Below are 20,165 nucleotides of genomic sequence, written 5' to 3' on the forward strand. Positions count from 1 at the left end.
CGCTCTGCTGTGGTTGGGGATACGGATGCTTGTGCTTGTAGTCTGTACTACAAGTCCAAGCAACCCATTAAAGGGTCTTTTAACTGTTTCTTGGAGGGAGTGATGAATCCATGGAATACCTCTCCGTCCACCCTCTGGGAGGCACATTGGGTAGTGGCCAGGCCAATCCAGTCCCCAGTGTTTCAGCCTCCTCATAGCAGAGGATGGGGAGTGTCTTTAACTCTCTGCACTCCAGGATTGTAGCTGTGGGAAATTATTGCAGGACCAATAATATCAAGGTCCACTACCTGAAGCAGCACCCCCTAAAAGGTTTAATTACACTTTACAGTCTATCTTATCCAAAGGTTTTGAAATAAAAAGAGCAGACTACCATGCCAACATAAATGGGCATATCGCTTGCCACTCAGGAGATTCACAGAGCGACAAGGTTGTTTAACACAGAGTGCCAGGATGTACCAATTTGGCGATGGAGGGTCACCAACTCTGTTTCTCTGATTTCATTGAGGCTTCGGTGCATAAGCGGTGAAGACTCCTAGGGCTCTGCAAAGACCTGGCGTCACTTACTGTGGCCACTTGAGTGGGGTATCCTACATAGAATTGAAGTACATTACCAAAAGAAAAACCTGCTTTTTGTGTTTCTTAAAAGAGCGGAGGAATAAACTCTTAGAGTTAGTGCACAGTTGGGTGGTCTGAGTGGGTTACTCAGAGAAATGTCTCCACTGTGCTTTTCAGTGCTGATGGTCCTACTGGGAAATGTGTCTTTTTTTAAAATTTTATTTCTATTTTTTTAATTTGGTTAGTTCAATTCATTGAACCTTTCAAATATTTACATTTAAAAAAATTTACAAAATAAAATCAACTTTTCAGTTTGCATATTCTAAATCAACTTAAAATCTATATATCTATATAGTATTAGATTATTACAAATTTAAATACTCTTACTTCATTTTTTTGCATCACCGTGATATAACAATTAGCAATTATATACTTATCACACTGTATTCACCATATATACAATAGCATTTTCCATTCCATTTAGCTCTCTATATTTCTTGATAAACTTTACATATTCAGTCATCTTCAGGTTTAAACAATTTATTCAAAAATCGAACAGTAGCAATTTGTACCGATAAGTTAGGGGTCGAGAATAACCATTTCCAAGCATCAGACTGATTCATAGGGAGTAATTCCGAGGTGACTCTGGAGAAATATTTCTTTCGCAAGTCACCAAGATTCGGACATTCTATTACACAGCGCTTCAAGGTTTCTTTTTGAGATTCTACCCTACACCATCTACAATAATTTTCATCCTCTGGTATTAGTTTCCTTCTTGCTAAAACTGACCTAGTATGCCATAGGTTACATCTAAAGCGCAGGTATTGATTACGCATATGCAGTGAGGGATATTTCTGTAAATAACCAGCCATGGTTCCCATTTTTTTGTGACCAAATGTGTCAAAGTCTTTCATTCTGGAGCATTCCTCAATCGTGACAATCCAGTCCATTTGGAATAACTTCAACTTCGCTCTAGCAGGATTATGAAGCAATATCTCTAAGGAGATGTTGGAGTCTGCAAGAATATTTAAAACATTCTGCATCCATATCTTGGAAAATGTATCATTTGTGGTTGCCAGATAAGAGGCTAATATTCCAACTACATTAGAAGAACCAATATTTAACAGGCATTTTCTGAAAAGCGCACATCTTTTCCATTGATCTTGTGAAAACATAGATGTTAAACCCAGTTCAAACCGTAATATTGCTTTCGACATGGACATAGGAAGACTCAAGATTTTGTTTTCCAAAACTTAGATTTGAGTGCATCCCAGAACTTATGCTGTTTGGGTAATGGAGTTTCAACCCCATATGTAAGAATAGGAATCACCTTCTGTTTGTAAAATAATAGTATATGAGAATAGGAAAACTTTGCATATTTATACATTAATAACCTCTCCTGAGCGATCAGAGGAAGTAGTTTCTGTGTGATTCCAGCCTTGTTATCGTTTTTTCTTATAGAGTTGGAAAAGAAAACTCCCAAATATTTATACATATTAACTTTTTCCAGTTTTTCACTTCCCAAGTACCATTGATAAGAGTTGACCTTCAGCTGCGTCTATGGTTTACACACTAATACTTGTGTCTTGGCCGTGTTAATCACCAAGTTGTTTTTTGATGCATACAAGTTTAATGCATTTAACATGTTTTGTAATCCACTGGGGGTTTTGGATAAGAGAATGAGATCATCTGCATAAAGCAGATAATTGATCAGATGGGTGCCTATTTTAGGAGCGTCACAGATTATATGTGTAACTAATATCTAGGATGAAGAGATTGAACAAGGTTGACGCTAGAATGCATCCCTGTTTTAGTCCTCTCTGTGTACGAATATAGGCAGATAGTATACAAGTTAGAGTCAATCTCACTTGCATATAAGTGTTTGAATGGAGCAAGCCAATTAAAGCCAATAGAGTATCCGGGCAATTGTAATGCCTTAATTTTTGATAAAGGAGTAATCGATCCACAGAGTCAAAGGCTATTCTGAAGTCAACGAATGCGAGATAAATTGGTTGCCCAAGTTTTACATACTTAGCCTTGATTAAGTTCAGTATCATTATATTTGGTATAGTGCCCACGCCAGTAACAAAACTTGCTTGAAGAGGATCCAATAAATGTTTGTCTCTCACCCAATGTTTAAGTTTATTTAAGATGAGACGCGTAAAGATCTTCCCTGGTGCGTCTAGTAATGCTATAGGGCGATAACTATTAGGAGCCTGACGGTTACCCTTTTTGTAAATCGGCTCTGTGATCGAGTGTCTCCACGACTGGGGAATGGATTGATATTCATTTACCAGATTAAAGATATTAAACAGAATTTGGGCCTACATATTAGGGTTCTGTCTTAACGTCTGATTGGATAGACCATCTGGACCACATGCTCTTCACCGACTAATAGATTTAATGCATAATTGGATATCTAAAAGATCAAATTCCAAGTTGAATTTGGTAGGAAATTTGACTGTATCCAAACTTTCATTATTTGTTGGATGAGCATACAGATTAGAAAAATAGGATATCCAGTCAGACTCCATAACACTATTGGCTTGGATAAGTCCTTGTGCTCCATTCATAACACCATTCATAATTGCCCATGTTCTTAAAGAATTTTTAGATTGTATTAATCTGAACATATTTTGACCATCTATCTGATATAAATTTGCCCGCCTAGCTCTTAACCAATTTTTATACTGGGTCTTAATCTTAGTCAATATGGGCCCTCTTAATACCATAGGTAATTTTACAGCATTTCTTTTTTCATTCCTATACACGGTTTTTTGCTTTTTCAGTTCATCATTATAAGTGTGCAAAGATGGTTTCGTGAGTATGGATTTTCTTCTCTTATCAAGAAAGTAAGGCATCATTGCATAATAGCGGTCGTTCGACAGGTCACCCTTTCTGGTCAACCCCACGCAATTCTGTATATAGTCATGGAGTTCACACAGCTGCTTATCTGAACACCATAGTCTGGTGCTTCTCGCATTTGTAGATTTGATAGAGAGAGCACCCCATCTATCTGTCTTGGTGGAATACAAGATATCCATTTTGTAGTCAGCTAATCGTGATCGCTAAAACTAGATTGCACAATACAACAATCAACAATACCTGGGAATAACGAGGTGCTCACATAAATATAATCAATCAGAACTGCTGATTTCCCTCGACTCCATGTTGGTTGGGCTGGCATATCAGAGGCACACAAACCATTGAGCATCACAAGATTATGACATTTTGTGAATTGATTCCAAGCTCTAAGTCTTGGTTGGGACTTCACGGATTTGACACATAAACATTTCAAATTTAAATCCCCTCCCATAATTATGTGCCATATAGATTTATCTTGGGAGATCGTTAACTTTAATTCGCTCAGATCCTCAAGGAAGAGTGTCTCTATAATGCCTGCCGGGTTCCAATACAAATTGATAACTGCAAGTGAGTACACTGGATTTGTAACATTGACCATCTGTATAAATCTATTTGGATTAGACAATGGTTCTATAACAAAACCTGAGGTCGTTTTAATTGCAATAAGAAGGCTATTTTGGTTGCTGTGCTAATAATGGAGGCAGTCATGAGTCCGGCGGTAGCTGTGCCGGTAAAAACGTCATTATTTTTCTGGCGCCTGGCAATGGGGACTTACCGGGGCATTACGGCCCCGGCGGTCCCGGTAATTGCCCATTGACGGAAAATATTACTCCCCATTCCAATTGGACTCAATGGGAATGGGGACGATGGCTGCACCAGCACCCTTCATGAATGGTGTCTGTGCATCCGTCACGGTCTGCCTTTTGGCCTGCCAGGTGAGACCTGGCCTGCAGAAAGGCACCTGCTCGCAGAACTCGTAGTTTGCCGGTCTGGAAGCAAGTTTACCGGCACTGTTATTTCCAGACCAGGAACCTTGTAATGGCCCCCAGTGAGTGGTTGGTGTTTGCTTATGTTGGAGTGAATTTATTTATAAGTCTGTCCTTCTTTCTTTTCCCTTGATTTTTAAAATGTGTTGGTTTTTTATAACACTCTTAATACCCGAGTTCAGATTCTAAGGGCGGATTCAGGATTCGAATCTCTGTTGCTCTGTGTGGTGAGCTATCCTCCGTCTTGCTATCCTTGTCCGTTCTTGTACCACTTTCCTCTTGTCTGTTCTTGTACCACTTTCCTTTCTATATGGAGTGATATTATTGGCTTGTTGTATTGCCGCTGTAGGTAAAAGGGATCTTTTTGTGCGGTCTTTGAAAATAATGGATTCTGTTTTATCTTATAAGTCATACATTTTGTGCATTGCAAGCCAACAAACAAAGTTGAAAAAAGACATAAACGTTTGCCTGCTTAAATGAAATATGGGCCTCATTACGACCCAGGCGGTAAGTTACCGCCTGGGCCGTGACTTTACCACCATGGCGTAAACTACGTTTACGCCATGGTGGTTGGCGGACTTACCGCCCCATTCCGACCTTGGCGGGGCGGTAAGTCCCCAATCCCCATTTACCCTTCCCCATTCCCATTTTTGCCCCATAGGGCATAATGGGAGTGGGGAAGGCGTTAATTACGCCACCGTAAATTACGGTGGCGTAATTAACTCCATGGTCCCTTAGCGCCATGGATTTTAACACCTGCTAAAAGCAGGTGTTAAAAGCGCCATGGCGCTAAGGGACCTCGTACTCAGGCGGTAAGGGTCGGCGCTGTTAACGCTGCCGTTAACCCCTTACCGCCTGGGTCGTAATGAGGCCCTATGTCTTTTAGTCTGTGTTTGGCATGAGGAGGTTGTAAATGTGTTTAGGAGAACACTGAAAATAGCTGCAGCTTCTTAAATGACATGCCACTGGCTTGAGCATGGAAGATTGAGGGTCTTGCCCTTTGGTTAAAAAAAGGACCAATCTAAATTAGGTACTTAATGCATGACAAGCGTCCTATAGAGCGCAGTAATGTGTTTACGTCAGAGTTGGCGGAAGCAGGGACAACAAGCTATTTAAATCCTGTTTAAAGCCCAGGAGAGCCTGCTCATCTAAACCGCGGATACTTTTGGCTCCAAACAGTTACTGTCGCCATAATAACATTCTACAGCTTTCCTCCACTGCCACAAGTACTGTCAGTGGACTCCTGGCGCGTACAATATGATCCGTTTCGCTGCTTCTGTTTTAATGTTTGTATCATGAAACAAATCAAACTTGAGTGCAGTGAAAGTTACCAAAGGATAACACCTGAAAAGCCTGGTATTTGGCCGCCTTTAACGTTCCCAGACTAGGAGTGGGTCTCACTGTCTGAAGTACACTGGTTCCAGAGGATGTGATCTCTGATAGCGGAAGACAGCTCTCCTAACATGGAACAGCAGATTTAGTGCATCGGATTAAAAGGTGAGGCAGATAAAACATGGATCTGTGCCTGACTTGGAGGGCACCTTTAGCATTCTGAGGCGAGGTGGGGGTTGGGGCAGTGGCAGCCAAATATTTGAAGATAGGGGTCAGGGCTATAAAGTAGGCCCTCACTCTGGCAAGCAACACGAGCAGCTTGAACTGGGTCTGGGTGACATGATCAAATTAGAAAGACTCGCTACTGTATTTGGAAGAACATGAATTTTGCAAACGAGGCACACTAGAAAAGATCTTTACTTATCCTTAGAAATAAGCTGCTCCACCGTACACAATTCCCCCAGCAGTCAAATGTGTAACAAATGGAAAGGAAAGAGCTGAAGATCACAGCTCTGCAGAACTGCCCTTCTCTCCCCTGTTTCCTGTAGCCTTCCCAGCTCCTCTGCTACCCCTCGTATCCTGGGGTACCTCCTATGTACCATCCTCCACCGCCTTCTACCTAGGTTAGCGCTTTATAAATCATGCACACACCATTAATCCTGCATACCTGACCTTTGTCTAAGGATACAAATTAACTTTTCTCCATATACAGAGGCACAGGTCACTGTCATTCTGCCAGATACCAGTGGTGTTGATTACAGAACAAAAAGCAGGAGAGTGTAACGAATCCTGCGACGTCGTCACTAATTCCCCGGTGCTGATCTCCTCCCACATGGCCAGGGGACAACAGTCGCTACCTGACCCTGAGGGGTGGGAAAATGAGGGAGGATCATGTGGTAGGGGACGACTGCCGGGAGGAGGTGATGACTCCATTGAAAGAGATGCAGCATCCCCCCCTTTCTTATCAACCTATGAAACCTGAACTTCTGACGGCATGCTATCATACCATCCATACCTCACACACACATAAAACACACCTAACATCTCCTGTTTTTAATGTTGAACACGGCAATGGGGCAGTGCGCGCTGCATTCGAAGCCTGCAAAGCCCAGGCCAGACAGGCTGCCATGTACGGGGCAGGGCTTTGGGGGCAGGCAAACACCCCTTCATTGTCAGCGGTAGAAATTACATTTCTGATAAATGTTCTGGGGTTGCCTGCAGGCAGGCCAACAGTGCCGCTGTTACTAGAGGCTGGCATGCAGCGGGTAGCACCCATTTGCCGGATCCGCCCAGTGGTATACTGGGTACGCCTATGGTCAAATGGAGAACTTTTTAAATACAGAGATGCTCGAATTGATGTTTTGTCACAAGAAGGGGGTACATCAATGAAGTGGGCTGTGCATGTTAGGAATTGCTTGAGGGAATTGGATCTTGGCTCGTATTGGAGCAACCCGATTGGAATTACCTAACAGTCGAAGGGCATTGTCAAAGAAGCTACCCTTGTTAAAGCGCAGTGAGATGTTCTTGAGAAAACTCTTGGTTCCGTGCCCCTGGCACAATACATTAGTATTAAAACTAAGGCAGGCTGTGAGGAGTACTTGGACTATGTGACCATAAAACATGAAAGAGCACTGTATATAACAATTCGCCTAGGTATTTTACCAACAGCCTCACTCAAATATAGTTGGCAGAATGTTGTATCACTGATGTCTCCTCTGTGCAACAACGCCACAGAGGACTTAAAACATTTTTTATTGCTATGTCCAGTTTCACTGCCACAGAGGAAGAGGTTATTTTTCACAACCGTGGTTGCAGAAGAGGAGGCCATGAAGATGTGTTTAAACTCAACTGATAACCCTGATGCATTTGCTGCCTGTAGATTTCTCAGATGGGAATGGTGTTTACGTATGAAAATGTTACCGGAGCTCCCTTGCTAACTATGCTAAGCTAAAGGACAGTGAAACTGAGAAGAAGTCCTGGTGAAGGGAACACATAAGACAGTGAACATTTTGGGGGAAAATACCTTGTAGAGAAGTATACCAGGGAATCTGCAAGACCACAGAAAGGGATTCCGGGCAGAGGAGTATACCAGGTAATTCACCCTAAATATATGGAAGTTATAAGACAGTATGGGAAGATACCTGGCAGGAGAGTATACCGGGAGACCCATGAAAGATATTACAAGGAACTTTAGGGTGGAAGTTCTCATTTGAATAAGATCTTCCTTTTATGAACTCACTGCAAAGAAACCTAGGAAAAGCTACCTGTTCTGGAACATATTGCTTGCACAAGAACTTTCTGAACTGAGTATAAGGAACCAAAAGGAACTATTGTTTGAAAGAGACACTTTTGCCATCCTCAAGAAACGGTTGTTTGAAAGAGACATTTAGCCACCATACCAAAATATCCAGGGGAAGTGAATCACCCTCTGTGTGCCAGGATTTCTCCTTGGAAAAGACTGCTTTTGTTGAATTTATCTATTTGTTTTTATTATTAACACTTTTTGCCAAGCATAAGTCAGAGACATTACCTTGCACCTTTATTTATTTATTTATTTATTTATTTATTTGCATTTGTTAAGCGCGCTTGCAGCCCATAAGGCATCGAGGCGCTGTTACAGAGGATAAGAAAACTTAGGATTACAGACAGGTGCCAGGAGGGCTCTTAGTTACAGATTGGTAGGCATATATGCAGTGGACGATACAGGTTCAGGTTAAACAAAGAGTCTAGTTTTGATAGCCTTACGGAAGGCTAGGTGGGATTGAATGAGTCTTAGGTGAGGTGGCAGAGCGTTCCAGTGCGTGGCTGCTAGGGTGGGGAAGCTGGAGCCACCAGCGCGCACTTTCCGAGTAGTAGGCGTGACGATTGTGTTGGCATAGGGGGACCTGAGAGGTCTCTTGGCGGTGTGCCTAATAATTCTGTTGGTCAGGTAAGGAGGGGCAAGTTCGTGAAGGCATTTGTGTGTGAGAGCAAGAGTTTTAAAAACAATTCTCTCTTTGACAGGGAGCCAGTGTGCTTGCCTTCTGATTTCGGAGATATGGTTTCTTCTAGAGGTACCGGTAGCTGCCCTTAGCGCATTGTTCTGGGCTAGCTGCAGTTTGGCCAGGTTTTTGCTGGATGTCCCCACGAGGACATGTATTTATTTATTGAGCATTTGTAAGGCGCCTATACAACCAAATGGTGTTTCCAGGCTCCACAAGACAAAAGTGGGGAGGGAACACGGGTAGTAAATTAAACAATAACAAAAACAGAAAATAATCAAACAATCATGGTCCTACTAGGCCTTGTGACATTCATACGTGCAAGTGCAGTGGCGAGGAGTACAGGGGCGAGGGAACGGAGGGGAGTGGAAACGCGTATGGGCAAGTGCTCAGTGAGTCCAGGAGGGGAAGTGCAAAGGGGATCCAAGGAAGGAGGCCACTGGCCAAGTGCGAGTGCTTAGGGGTCCGACAGGGGGAGCATAGTCACCCTGCTCGGTGCCCAGAGAGATGGCTGAGTGGGGTAGGACTCATGCAGCACCAGGCCGCCAGTCTCAGCGGCTGTGGTTAAGTGCAAGGGCGGAGGGGTAGTTGATCATTTCTAGTGTGAAGGTCGGATTAGTATGTTTTGGACACAAGGACAGTTTAAATGTTTGACAACACCTCTCAACTCACTCCGCTAAGTGTTGGCATTCCACAAGGATCTTTCTTGGGTCCTTTCCCCTTTACACACTACACCTCTACTTTTGGGGTACTAATCTCCTCCTTTGGGTTCTCACACCAACTGTTCGTGGACGGCACCCAAATCTTTTTCTCTTTTCCCTAACTTTCCTCGATCTCTCTATCAAAATTTCAAACTGTCTCTCTGCCATTAAATACTGGATTGCTTCACACTCTTTGGTGTTAAACTCCATCAAAACAGAGGTTCTCTTCTTCTCTGACAAATACTCTCTCACATCTCTTCCCCTGCCTATCCAGTTTACACCTGACACTCTCCCCCTCTCCTCTTCAGCTAGAAACCTTGGCATTATCTATGACTCTTCTCCCACCTTGTCTACTTTCATCTCCAAAACTGCAACGGCGGCTCACCTCGACCTCCTAAATATTACGAAAATCAAACACCTCCTTCCTTTCAACATTGCCAATCATCTCTTAACTACTCTTGTGTAACTGTGCCAGCATACTCTTTGGTCTCCCCAACTATGCTTTCTGTCCTCTTGACAAGATCATTAACTTCCTTGCCAGGGCTCTCTTTGAGCTCCCTCACTTCAAACCTACGTCCTCTGACCGTCACCACGCTGGATGGCTGATGATGCAAAACAGGGCCAGATTCAAATTTCTTCTCCTAGTTCACAATTTTATCCATGGTAAGGCCCCACTTTATCTATCCTCCTCTATCCAATTCTACTCGATTACGAGTCTTCTCGTAATCTTTGCCATGCCTCCTGGACTACCCTTGTAGCTCGTTGCCCTCCCTGTGCGTCCTCTCATCTCTGCTCTTTCTCACTTCTTGCTCCACTTGCATGGAATTCTCTTCCCCCGGACATCTGAGGAACAGTCCACACTGATCTGTTCAAAGCCAAATTAAAAGCCTACCTCCTCTCCTCCAAGTTGCCCTCTTAACCTACCTCTCAACTGTCTTCAAGAGAACGCTTTTTCCTCGCCACTTAGCTGCCTCGGCCCCTTACTTTCTCTACCTACACTCTATCACTTCATCCATCATGGTCATAGCCCTAAAACAGTTGGGCGTATCGCCTACCTGTCCCTGGTGACTGTTCCTTTTACTCCCAACCACAACCTGGTCAGAATGTCACTTAAACTCACCCCATTGTAAGAAGCTCACTGCTTCCCATCAAATCTGATATCTTTTTTATTGTATGTTCTTTTGCGATCAAAAGAGCATTGTTCTTCCCTGCATATAAATAAATAAATATATTAATGGTTCTATGGGATTGGCAGAATTGTGATGTGTTATTCAGAGTTGGACATTCCTAGAACTAAAAAGCGGTGACAGGTTCTTATGGCAGTGTTACCCTTTGATGTGGGGAAAGGTGATGACGGAGAAGAGAGGTTCATTAATTATAGGTTATATGGTTGGTTGGAAGAAGTAGGTAGACACTTGAAGGACATTTGTACTGGTGTTTATTAAAATAATCAAGAAAAGGCCTATCTTTCCCTATTGCTAGAGGGTTACTCCAGCCTATATAAATAACTAAAGTTGCTTGTCAGTCATCAGAACTTCCACAATGGATATCTCCACAGTCCAAAACTAGTTCCAACTGACCCTACCACTACTTTAACTTAAATTACACTAGGAGAATATCTCCCCTCTCCGGGTATTCCCTTATGGCAAAGTCTCTTCAGTCAAAAGTCCCCTTCAGTAAGATATCTTCACACCTTCTGGACTTATATTATGCACTTGGGCTTTGGCTCCCCTCTTGGGACAATTGTTCAACAGTTCTTTTTATCACTCTTTCTTGTACTTTGATCCAAGCTTACATGCCTTTCTGCTTCTTGCAACCCAGGCCTTATTATGTTAGATATCCTCTGTAAGGACTTGACCGCCCCACTCTCCTGGGGCTGCTCAGTTAGCTTAGCTCTCCTCTTATCTGGTTCTCTTGATTATTTGTTCTTGGTTCTTCTCTCTCTGGTTTCCTCTACTCTTTATTTCTTAAACCATCGGGTACTTTTCCCTCTTCCCAGGGTGTGTGTGACCAGTTCTGAACACCTTCTCTTTCAAGCGTATTCTTCCTCCACTCTTTATTTCATAAACCATTGGGTACTTTCCACTCTTCCCAGGGTGTTTGGGCCCAGTTCTTAATACCTTTCATTCGGGCTTATTCATTATTCTCTTTTTCACAGCACCACAGTTCCTCTTAAATGGCATTATATTTAGTATCTCTTCATTTTCGCTGGGATGAGTTTCTCGTGCTCCATAAAAATTCCTCAGCAGACTCCCGGTTCACACGTTCACCCTGTTACCGCTGGATCTGCAGGGGAGCGCTATTGGGCACGGCACTCGCTCAGGTCCTGCTCCAAGTTTCGTGCTCCTCCTTGTTGTCGGTGTCCCACCCTCGGCCCTCTCTCTCATTGCGGCTGGGTCTGTATGCAGGTTTTAGGGCATCTCGTGGGCTCCCCAGCTCGGTGGTTTCAGCACTCTTCAACATACGCAGGGCCCACCACGAAGTTGTTGTGGTCACACCACCATCGTGCTAAGGATCCCCTTCTCCTCAGAACCCCTCTACTCAGAAATACCGGGCCTCCACCATTTCCCTTTGGCTTCTTAGGACTCTTCCAAAAGTCGCCGGCAATGCGACTCTTCTCAGAAACTCCTCCTTGCCCTGCCACTGCTCATTTCTCTGGCTCGGTGCTTCGCCTTTCCTCTGAGTGCTCTCCTCGTTCCGCCTTCTTGTCTCCGTTAAATGTACGTCTCTTTTTAAAGAGACAGTTACTCCTCCTTGGTCATAATGGGGTAGTTTAGTTTTGCCTTCAGTCAAGTCTCTGTATCTTATAATGTTATTCATATCTGATAGTTCCTACATGCTACTATAGTGGATGGCCTAGGGAGTTCCTCAAAGGAGCGTGAGTCCTCGTCTCCTAAGGGGGAGTCTCCCCCAGTGAGTTCCACTTGCCCAGACCCCTATGGAGCGTCTTACGGAGCGGGCTCACCTACCAAGCTTCAAAGGGGGGGTCCCCCTTGGGGAGAAGGGTTGAACACCCACAATTGAATTTAAATCTGCTTTATTATGGTTGTACACCATAAAAGCAAAGCAGACAAGCATATAAAATACTAAGAACAAGACTTTTTACAAAAATAACTAAAGTAGTAGAAGTAGGGAGCAATTCAAAGGCACAGTTTCATTAAAATGTACACTCATATTGCGTTTGTGACTGTAGGTGAATTATCCATAAGCATTATAATATTTGCACCATGGAGATGGAGAAAACAGTTCTCTTAGCAGTTTTTAACAAAGCTCTACCGTTTTTTTAAAGCCATGAATAAAAACATAGAAACCGCATTAGAATTCAGTGACAGACATAATTTCATAGCAATAAGAGCATCTCTCCGGGTGTTAATCGTCTGTGGAATTAGTAGTGGCCTCAACCATTTGGATGTCAGGTCTTTATAGAGCGGGCACGACAGCATAAAATACACCTCATCTTCGAATGAGATGGGGCACGCTGGGCAATGAGCAGACAACCCCTTGCCCCAATGCCTCATAAATTTCGCCAAGTGGGAAAATTTAGAGAGCAAGGCTTTCTTTTTTCTTCCCACCGGGTAATCAAGGTAAGGCTCCATAGCCGTATCACATTTATACACCACGTAGCTAGCAGAGAGTCTGCCTGCATAACAAATATCCAGTCTTCTTGTCCCTGTGGCCCACTCGTAGAAATTCGTCTTCAGCAGATTCTTTGATTGGCCTTTTATACTGAAAGGGTCAAACCATAAAGAGTTGGGATCAAGCACCAAGAGAAGATGTTTGACAAGCTTCAGCCACGATATGAATTTTACACCTTCCATTTTTAAAACTTCCACAAGGCCTTCTCTATGTGGATCAAGTTTTGCCGTAGACCAGATCTTTATCCGGCAAAAGAGGGGTTTCAACACCACCTCATACCTAATTTGTACATGGTCTTGTTCTAGGGCCACTGGGGCCGGTGGAGCACTGGCCGGGAGACCTAAGAGATCTTTCAGGAATTTGTTTTCCATTTTCTTTAGTGAATCAGTCGAGGTATGCCCCCATCATTCTGCACCATAGACTATGGCTGGGACTGCCTGGGTCCTATATACCACCATTGCTGAGGACACTGATCTACCTCCAAGATGAGTTGTTAAGGTGGTCACTGCACCAGTTTATCTAGCCCCCTCTGCATACACCACTCACATACTGCACTAAAACAACCAGAATTCCTCAGCACAGCAAAGCACACACACTTCACAACACTGCACCAACAAGACACAGCACACACAACATTGCACAACACCCTATGACGTCTGCCTCCCGAATCACGCACCCAAGCTCAGTGAACAGAACATCCAAACTGAAGCTGCCAACAGCACGTCACAGCTCCCTTGCTCTTTTCTCCCACCCATCCCAGTAACCTATCCCCTTCTTTTTTTTCACAGAACCACCACAGCGCCTAGAGACCATGCAAGTGACACCTGTGTGCGCTATATAAACCATTAACATTAACATTAAATTACTTTTTTCAACTATTGGCCCATTTCATATCCTTCATAAAAGATATCCCCAGGTAGTCAAAGTTTTCCACAGAGGTTACTGGAGAGAAGTTCAAATAGAATTTTGGTTTGAGCCTGGGTGGGCTAGTGGAGGGGTAACACATCATAGTATTTTTTTTGCTGGGTTTATGGTCACGTTTTTGGTTGAACAGAGCAACCCATACATAGGTTGTTGTTGGCCCTTGGGGCTTTTAACCAGAAGCACAGCGTCATCTGCAAATAGCAGAAGGCTCCATTTAACAGAGCCCAATTTTGGTGTAACCAATAATGACATTTGCATATCGGCAGCAAAGCTGTTGATGTCCAATAGAAATAGAAGAGGGGCCAGGACACAGCCCCGACATACCCCTATCTCGACTGCAAATGGATGTGTCAGTTCTCCCCCTTCACATCATCTTATACATGCATAATTACTAGAGTTTAGGGCCATAATGGGTTTGGTAAATGACAGAGGGACCTGGAAGTCCACCAGGACTTTCCACAATTTGTTTCTGGGCACAGTTTCAAAGGCTGTCTGGAGATTCACGAACGCCATGTAAATTGGCTGTGATCGTAGCGTGACACATTTTTGGAGAATAAGGTCCAGCCAAAAGGCCTGGTCGATAGTCGATGCTCCTTTTCTGAACCCTTCCTGTGCACTAGTCAAGATGTTAGGTTCTTCAGCCCAGGTTTCAAGGGAATGGAGTAAAACCTTCGCATAAATCTTGGCAAGTGAGTCGATTAGTGATATAGGTCTATAATATGCTACAAGATCAGGTCTTTTTTTATGGATCGTAATTATTGGTTCTCCCTTCTAACTTTGAGGGAGGACGAGAGAGGTATTAACTTCATTGAAGAATTTTGTTAAACAAGGGAACGCTATGCCTAAATTGCTCTTAAAGAGATCTGCCAGGGTGACATCCAGTCCTGGGGCTTTGCACAATGGTGCTGTGAGAGAACAGCTCCTTCAACTTAACTGGTAGAAAAAGAAAGCACAACCTGGGCAGTCGGTCCACGGGCCTCGTTTGTCTCGGTCTCACCGATGCTCATAGCCTCTATATCCTGCTCAATTTCATCCTGATTTCAAGAGTATAATGATCCAAAGTGCTTTACCCCTATCTCTGGTGCAATAAGGCCCATGTATGGTCTTTTATTTGGGATTGGGCCGGGTCTCAGCATTCACCAAGATTCCTTCATGTTTCGTGTCTATACTGTGTAAAGCAGTGCTGCCCATTGCTCCTCCATATATTTAAACCTGTTGGTATCCAACAGGGCCTTATATTCGTTTCTCAGGATGCTCACTTCATCCTTATTTCTGCCGTTGTGTTTTTTTAAAGCTTTCACAGTGGCAGCTTTTGCTTGTCTACATTCTCGGACGAGCCGCGGCCATTGTTGTTTCTGGGCTATGATGTTCCTAGTTAATAGAGGAGACAACAGTTCCATCAGCAAATTGTAGAAGTCAATATGATTAAGGCTAATTTTAGGATTTACATATTGTTCCAGGTGGGGAATTATGGCTTGGTAAAGTTTTGGAAGAATTTCCTCACTAAAATCCTTTGTCCATCTAATTGATTTCAAGGCTGGGGTATCACTTTTTTTTGGATGGATTTGTATGGGATCAGAGGAATTATACCAGTCAGCATCTTTGTTGAGAATTAGAGAGACAATGGATCGTGGTCACTTTTCACATGCTCCACGATCTCACATTTTTCAATTTGGCCCCAGAAATTCAGAGACACCAAAGCATAGTCAATACTGCTGGATTTATCCCAAAGCCGAAAAGTGGAATGGGCAGGGGTATCATTGGCAAAACGTCCATTGCAGGCCTGTAAGCCACGTGTGTACATAACAAGATGTAATTCCCCTGCAAACGGATACGAGTGCAGGGGTGGACAGGAAAGCAGAGCCGGGTTCCCTCAGGCTTCACCCTCTAGGGTCATATCTGCTGATAGCACACTAATGTCTTCAAATTGGACATTGAGGACGCACAATACTATGAAGGCACTATTTGAAGATCTCTTTATAAGTTCGGAGACCCTATTCAGGGTCTCCTCTAGATAACAAATTGCAGATTGATTTAGTCTTAGATACACATTCTCAACAAAGTCTTTGAGACTCCCCATTAGACCTGGCTCTGCACCTGGTAGATCCAGGGACTCAACTGGGATCTGTTTACAAGGTATGCCCAATCTTCTATGGACCCACGTAACAAGCCCACCTTTTGATCTACCCCTAGTGGATTTAGTGGCTGAGCAATAGAAGGTGCGATAGCCCACTCTATACATGGGCTCTTGGTAGTTTTCCTGTGGTAGTGACTAAGCATATAAAGGCCATAGGTGGGGGAAGTTAGAATGGGATGTAAAGTGGGGGGATGAGATTATAGAAGTTGGTTGGTTAATTCGGAGAGGAGAGGGTAAACAGACATAGGCATAAGGGCCTTTCCGGGCCGAGATTGAACATGCCTGCCAGCAGCAGCAAATAAAGCAGTGTGTTACATGTTTTCGGTGGTAATTATTAGGTCCCCTTTTGGTTGCATGGAATTAGATTTTTGTATGTCCTTTTGGTACGTTAATCGTGGGGAGGGACGCGCGGGACTAGGGGATTTCTGCCGTTTTGATGGTGCATTCAGTGTGGTGGTGTGGGTCGAGTAGGTATATGGTTCGGAGTTTCGATGGTGATCTCACAATGGAGTTACTGGAGAGCCAGGTGGCAGATGCTGTATTATGCATGGCAGATGCTGTATTGTGCACTAGACAAGTCTGTTCCCTAACTCGCTCACACCATGTAGTTTTGCAGATCTCAATTCGCTGCACTGGGATCTGAGAGCCAGTCACTGTATCAATGATACTGCCAGGTCCCGGCACCAGTCTTGCAGAAGTTGCTATGCCCACTAACCCTCTTTTGGCATCTTACCTGCCACACTTTCAACACTGTGACATCCAAGACCCCCCCAGGGGAGAAGGGGAAGTGGTTAAACAATAAACTTCAGGCAGCGAAATCCTCGCCTCCTAACAATTGTCCTTCTCGCTTAACCTGGAAAACATATGCACATATCTGTAAAATCATAGTTGTTTCCTGGCCATCCTCATGAATTCTTATTCCCCTAAAGAAACCCTCCCATTACCTGAAAGTCTCTGCTGAAGTGCCCAGAGACTATACGAGTACTTGAATACAGTACCAAAGCTTTTTCAGACTTTCTATTAAACTGCTGCTATTCATAGTAGGAACCTGGTTTTAGGACCACTAACTTTCGTTTTCATTTTAGCTTCTTCTGTAGCCTAAAATCTATTTTACTAACTAAAGGTAATGATAAAAATGTACTCTGCCCGTATTCTGAAAACTGCTTAACATGAACTGCAGTACTTATAATAACGTATAATAACTAATCCTGAAAATAATCTAAAAGGTTTCTTAAAGTTCTTCAACCAGTCTATTAACAAGTTTTTGTTTCTTGTCTTCTTTCAATACTTTTCTCTTTTCCTCGATGCACTTGTGTAACAACCGATAAGCGTTGTCCGCGATGTGATCAACTTGGTTGTTGGCAAATCTGCCGGCATTGCTAGATGACCCTTCTTTCCAGGCTACTAACCAATGCTTTCCGGTTTGGGTCTATTTGACCTAAAACATTTGACCTAATCACATTTGATTCAATTTATTTGGCCTTTTCTGTGGTCTAAAATGCAGGGGGAGATCCCCCCAGCAAACCTCCCCACTTCCCCTCAACCTAATCCATACCCTTACCCTCCCCCATATATATATTTATAATTAAATTTGATTGAAAAAGGTCAATAGAATTTGATCAAATGTTTTAGGTCAAATGTTTTAGGTCAATTATGCTAATACCATTCTTTCCTCACGCGGTAGGGTTCATGCCTTTAATGTGGATGCGTGGATCTTCTCTCACATACACCAAAGGGAGCTCTCCTGTAACCGCGCGCCGACAGAAACAGTAGACTAATGATCGCAACATCTTGCATCTCACTGCACTTCCTCTGAATAGTACGAATATCATGCTTAATGAAATCCATGGTGGATAAAGATAACAGTCCATGCAGGTTTCCTGTCTCAAACTGACCTTTCTTAGAGATTGTGATGACCTCAAATACCTAGACCTGACGAAGACACTCACCGACCTGACCAGTTTCTGGAGAGCCAGATGGCAGATGCTGTATTGTTCCCTCACTTGCTCACATCATGTAGTTTTGTGGATCTCAATTTGGTTAATTGGGATTTGAGAGACAGTCAGAGGCTGAAGGATGCATCGCTCGCTACGGGTATTCTATACCAGTATGGTTCTTGCCAGCCTTAACATAGTGCCAACTCTCCTATTGTAGGTTTGTGGAGCTCCAGGAGATGTGCCATGCTCAGAAAGCCCCTGCGGAGGAGCCGGCTGCCGAGACGACGAAGGGAACCGACACTGTGGGGGACTCACCTGCAACGGTGCAGTGGCCACGGCAGACGATGCACTGAGCCGGGCACGCCAGGCAGAAGACGAGCTGCGGAAGGCCATGGGGGAGGTGGAGGATCTTTTCCAAAAGGTAAGAGATGTTCATTCATATATGATCTGTGATCTCTGCACTTCAACCAAAGCCAATCATGAGATCACACTCTTTCCCCATCCTGTGCCTTCAGTGAGTAGAGCAATTATGCAAATGTTACACCTACAATCAACACACAGGTGCTCCAAAGAAGTACTGTAGAAACTACAGAAAATACAGAACACAGCGGCCAAAAGAGTAGTAAAAGAGAAGTGCTTAAATCTGACTGTAGATCGTGGTCAAAAACGCGTTTCAAGCTACTGACAACAATATACACAAACATCATTCCAAAACTCTTTCTACAAAAAGTAATAACGTTTGGTATCTTAGCACCCCCAGCCATTGCACCACTCATGTGGCATTTTTGTGATTACCTTCCCAGAATCACACCCAACAGCACCCATTTTTCCAGAAGCGCTCCTACTAGACAAGTCTTGTCTTGCAATTCATCCCAATTCAAAAGTTTGTGTAGAAACCCGCAGTTACATTAACCAGGGACTTCATACCAGTACATCCTGGAGGGGTGGCATGACATGGCCACCTGAGCCTGGTGCACTTCAGCTCGGGCAACGCGTTTGACGTAATTACGTCCTTTAGAGGTGCTTTACTTTACAACCAGCAAAACAAAACCACGGTCACAGCATTCATGGACTGGTGTTCCGCTCCTTAGGAAGCTAAACCCACCTTCAGGATATAACATTGGGGCGTGTAGGCGTGTGTACCTGCGCTTCCGACAGTCCATAATGTCTCCTTCAGGCAGGGATGGACTGGCCTCTAGGGAACTCTGGAGATTTCCCGGTGGCCCTCTGCACTTTGGGCCTCTTTTGTGGGGCATTTCCAAATTTTCTCATAGGAAAAGGATTGGGCTTGCTGAAAATGTGTCATATGGTGCCACTTTGAACATTATTTCCAGGGCCTCTTTTGGGCCCGAGTAATTTTTTCCAGGGCCTCTTTTAGTTGCCAGTTCACCCCTACCTTCAGGGCCCACCCTGCAGAACAAAAGGAGAGACGCATACATGGCGGTGTCCAGACATTTGGTCGACCTAAAACTGGTCGAATGACATTTGGTCGATGCAATTTGGTCGAAAACCAAATGGTCGAATTTTTTTTTTAATTATATATTTATTTTTCGGGTTTTCGTTTTTTACAAAAATGGGTTTTTAGAAAAAAAAAGGGGGTTGAGGGGGGACCCCCCCAAAAAAAAAAGAAAAAAAGGTGAAAATAAAAAAAAAAAATAATTCGACCATTTGTCTGGTCGACCAATTTTTTTCGACCAAATGTCTGGTAACCATACATGGCCTGTGCTCTCAGCACACTAGGCACAGAATCCTGTGTCGCTAAGTGGGCTTTGCCTGTTACCATTGGTGTCCTGTGATGGAGCAGGGATTGATTTGTAAAGGCTGGGAAATTACTTTTTAAAGATGTTTCTTTGTTGTTAGCAGGGCCTATGCTAATATGTAAATGTTTAAGTAATTGGAGTTCTGATGGAACGTTTTCGACTGAAACCTGGCAACCAGTCCAGTTATTAAGCAATGAAAGCGAGCAATAATAAAACTCCCCTTCCAGAGATTAGTTTACAGCTATTATATCTTTTAGTTTGATACGCGAAAAAGAAAGTCTCATTTAAAATATGTATACAAACTTTCTTAATACAATGCATAACAAAAAACTGGATGTTTGTGTGAAAGGA

General features: G+C 43.5%; 1 protein-coding gene across 2 annotated transcripts in view; it reads left to right on the top strand.

Annotated features, from left to right (window-relative positions):
- Positions 1–20,165, top strand: part of LOC138566226 (laminin subunit beta-2-like) — a 594,957-nt gene that overhangs the window by 513,645 nt on the left and 61,147 nt on the right. For both annotated transcript variants that reach the window (XM_069643287.1, XM_069643286.1), the window contains one exon: positions 18,272–18,475. In XM_069643287.1, the coding sequence (XP_069499388.1) occupies positions 18,272–18,475 (204 nt within the window). The remainder of the gene's footprint in view (positions 1–18,271; positions 18,476–20,165) is intronic.

This window comes from Ambystoma mexicanum, chromosome 2p (genome assembly GCF_040938575.1).
Source record: "Ambystoma mexicanum isolate Mex_15411 chromosome 2p, UKY_AmexF1_1, whole genome shotgun sequence".
Lineage (NCBI taxonomy): Eukaryota > Metazoa > Chordata > Amphibia > Caudata > Ambystomatidae > Ambystoma > Ambystoma mexicanum.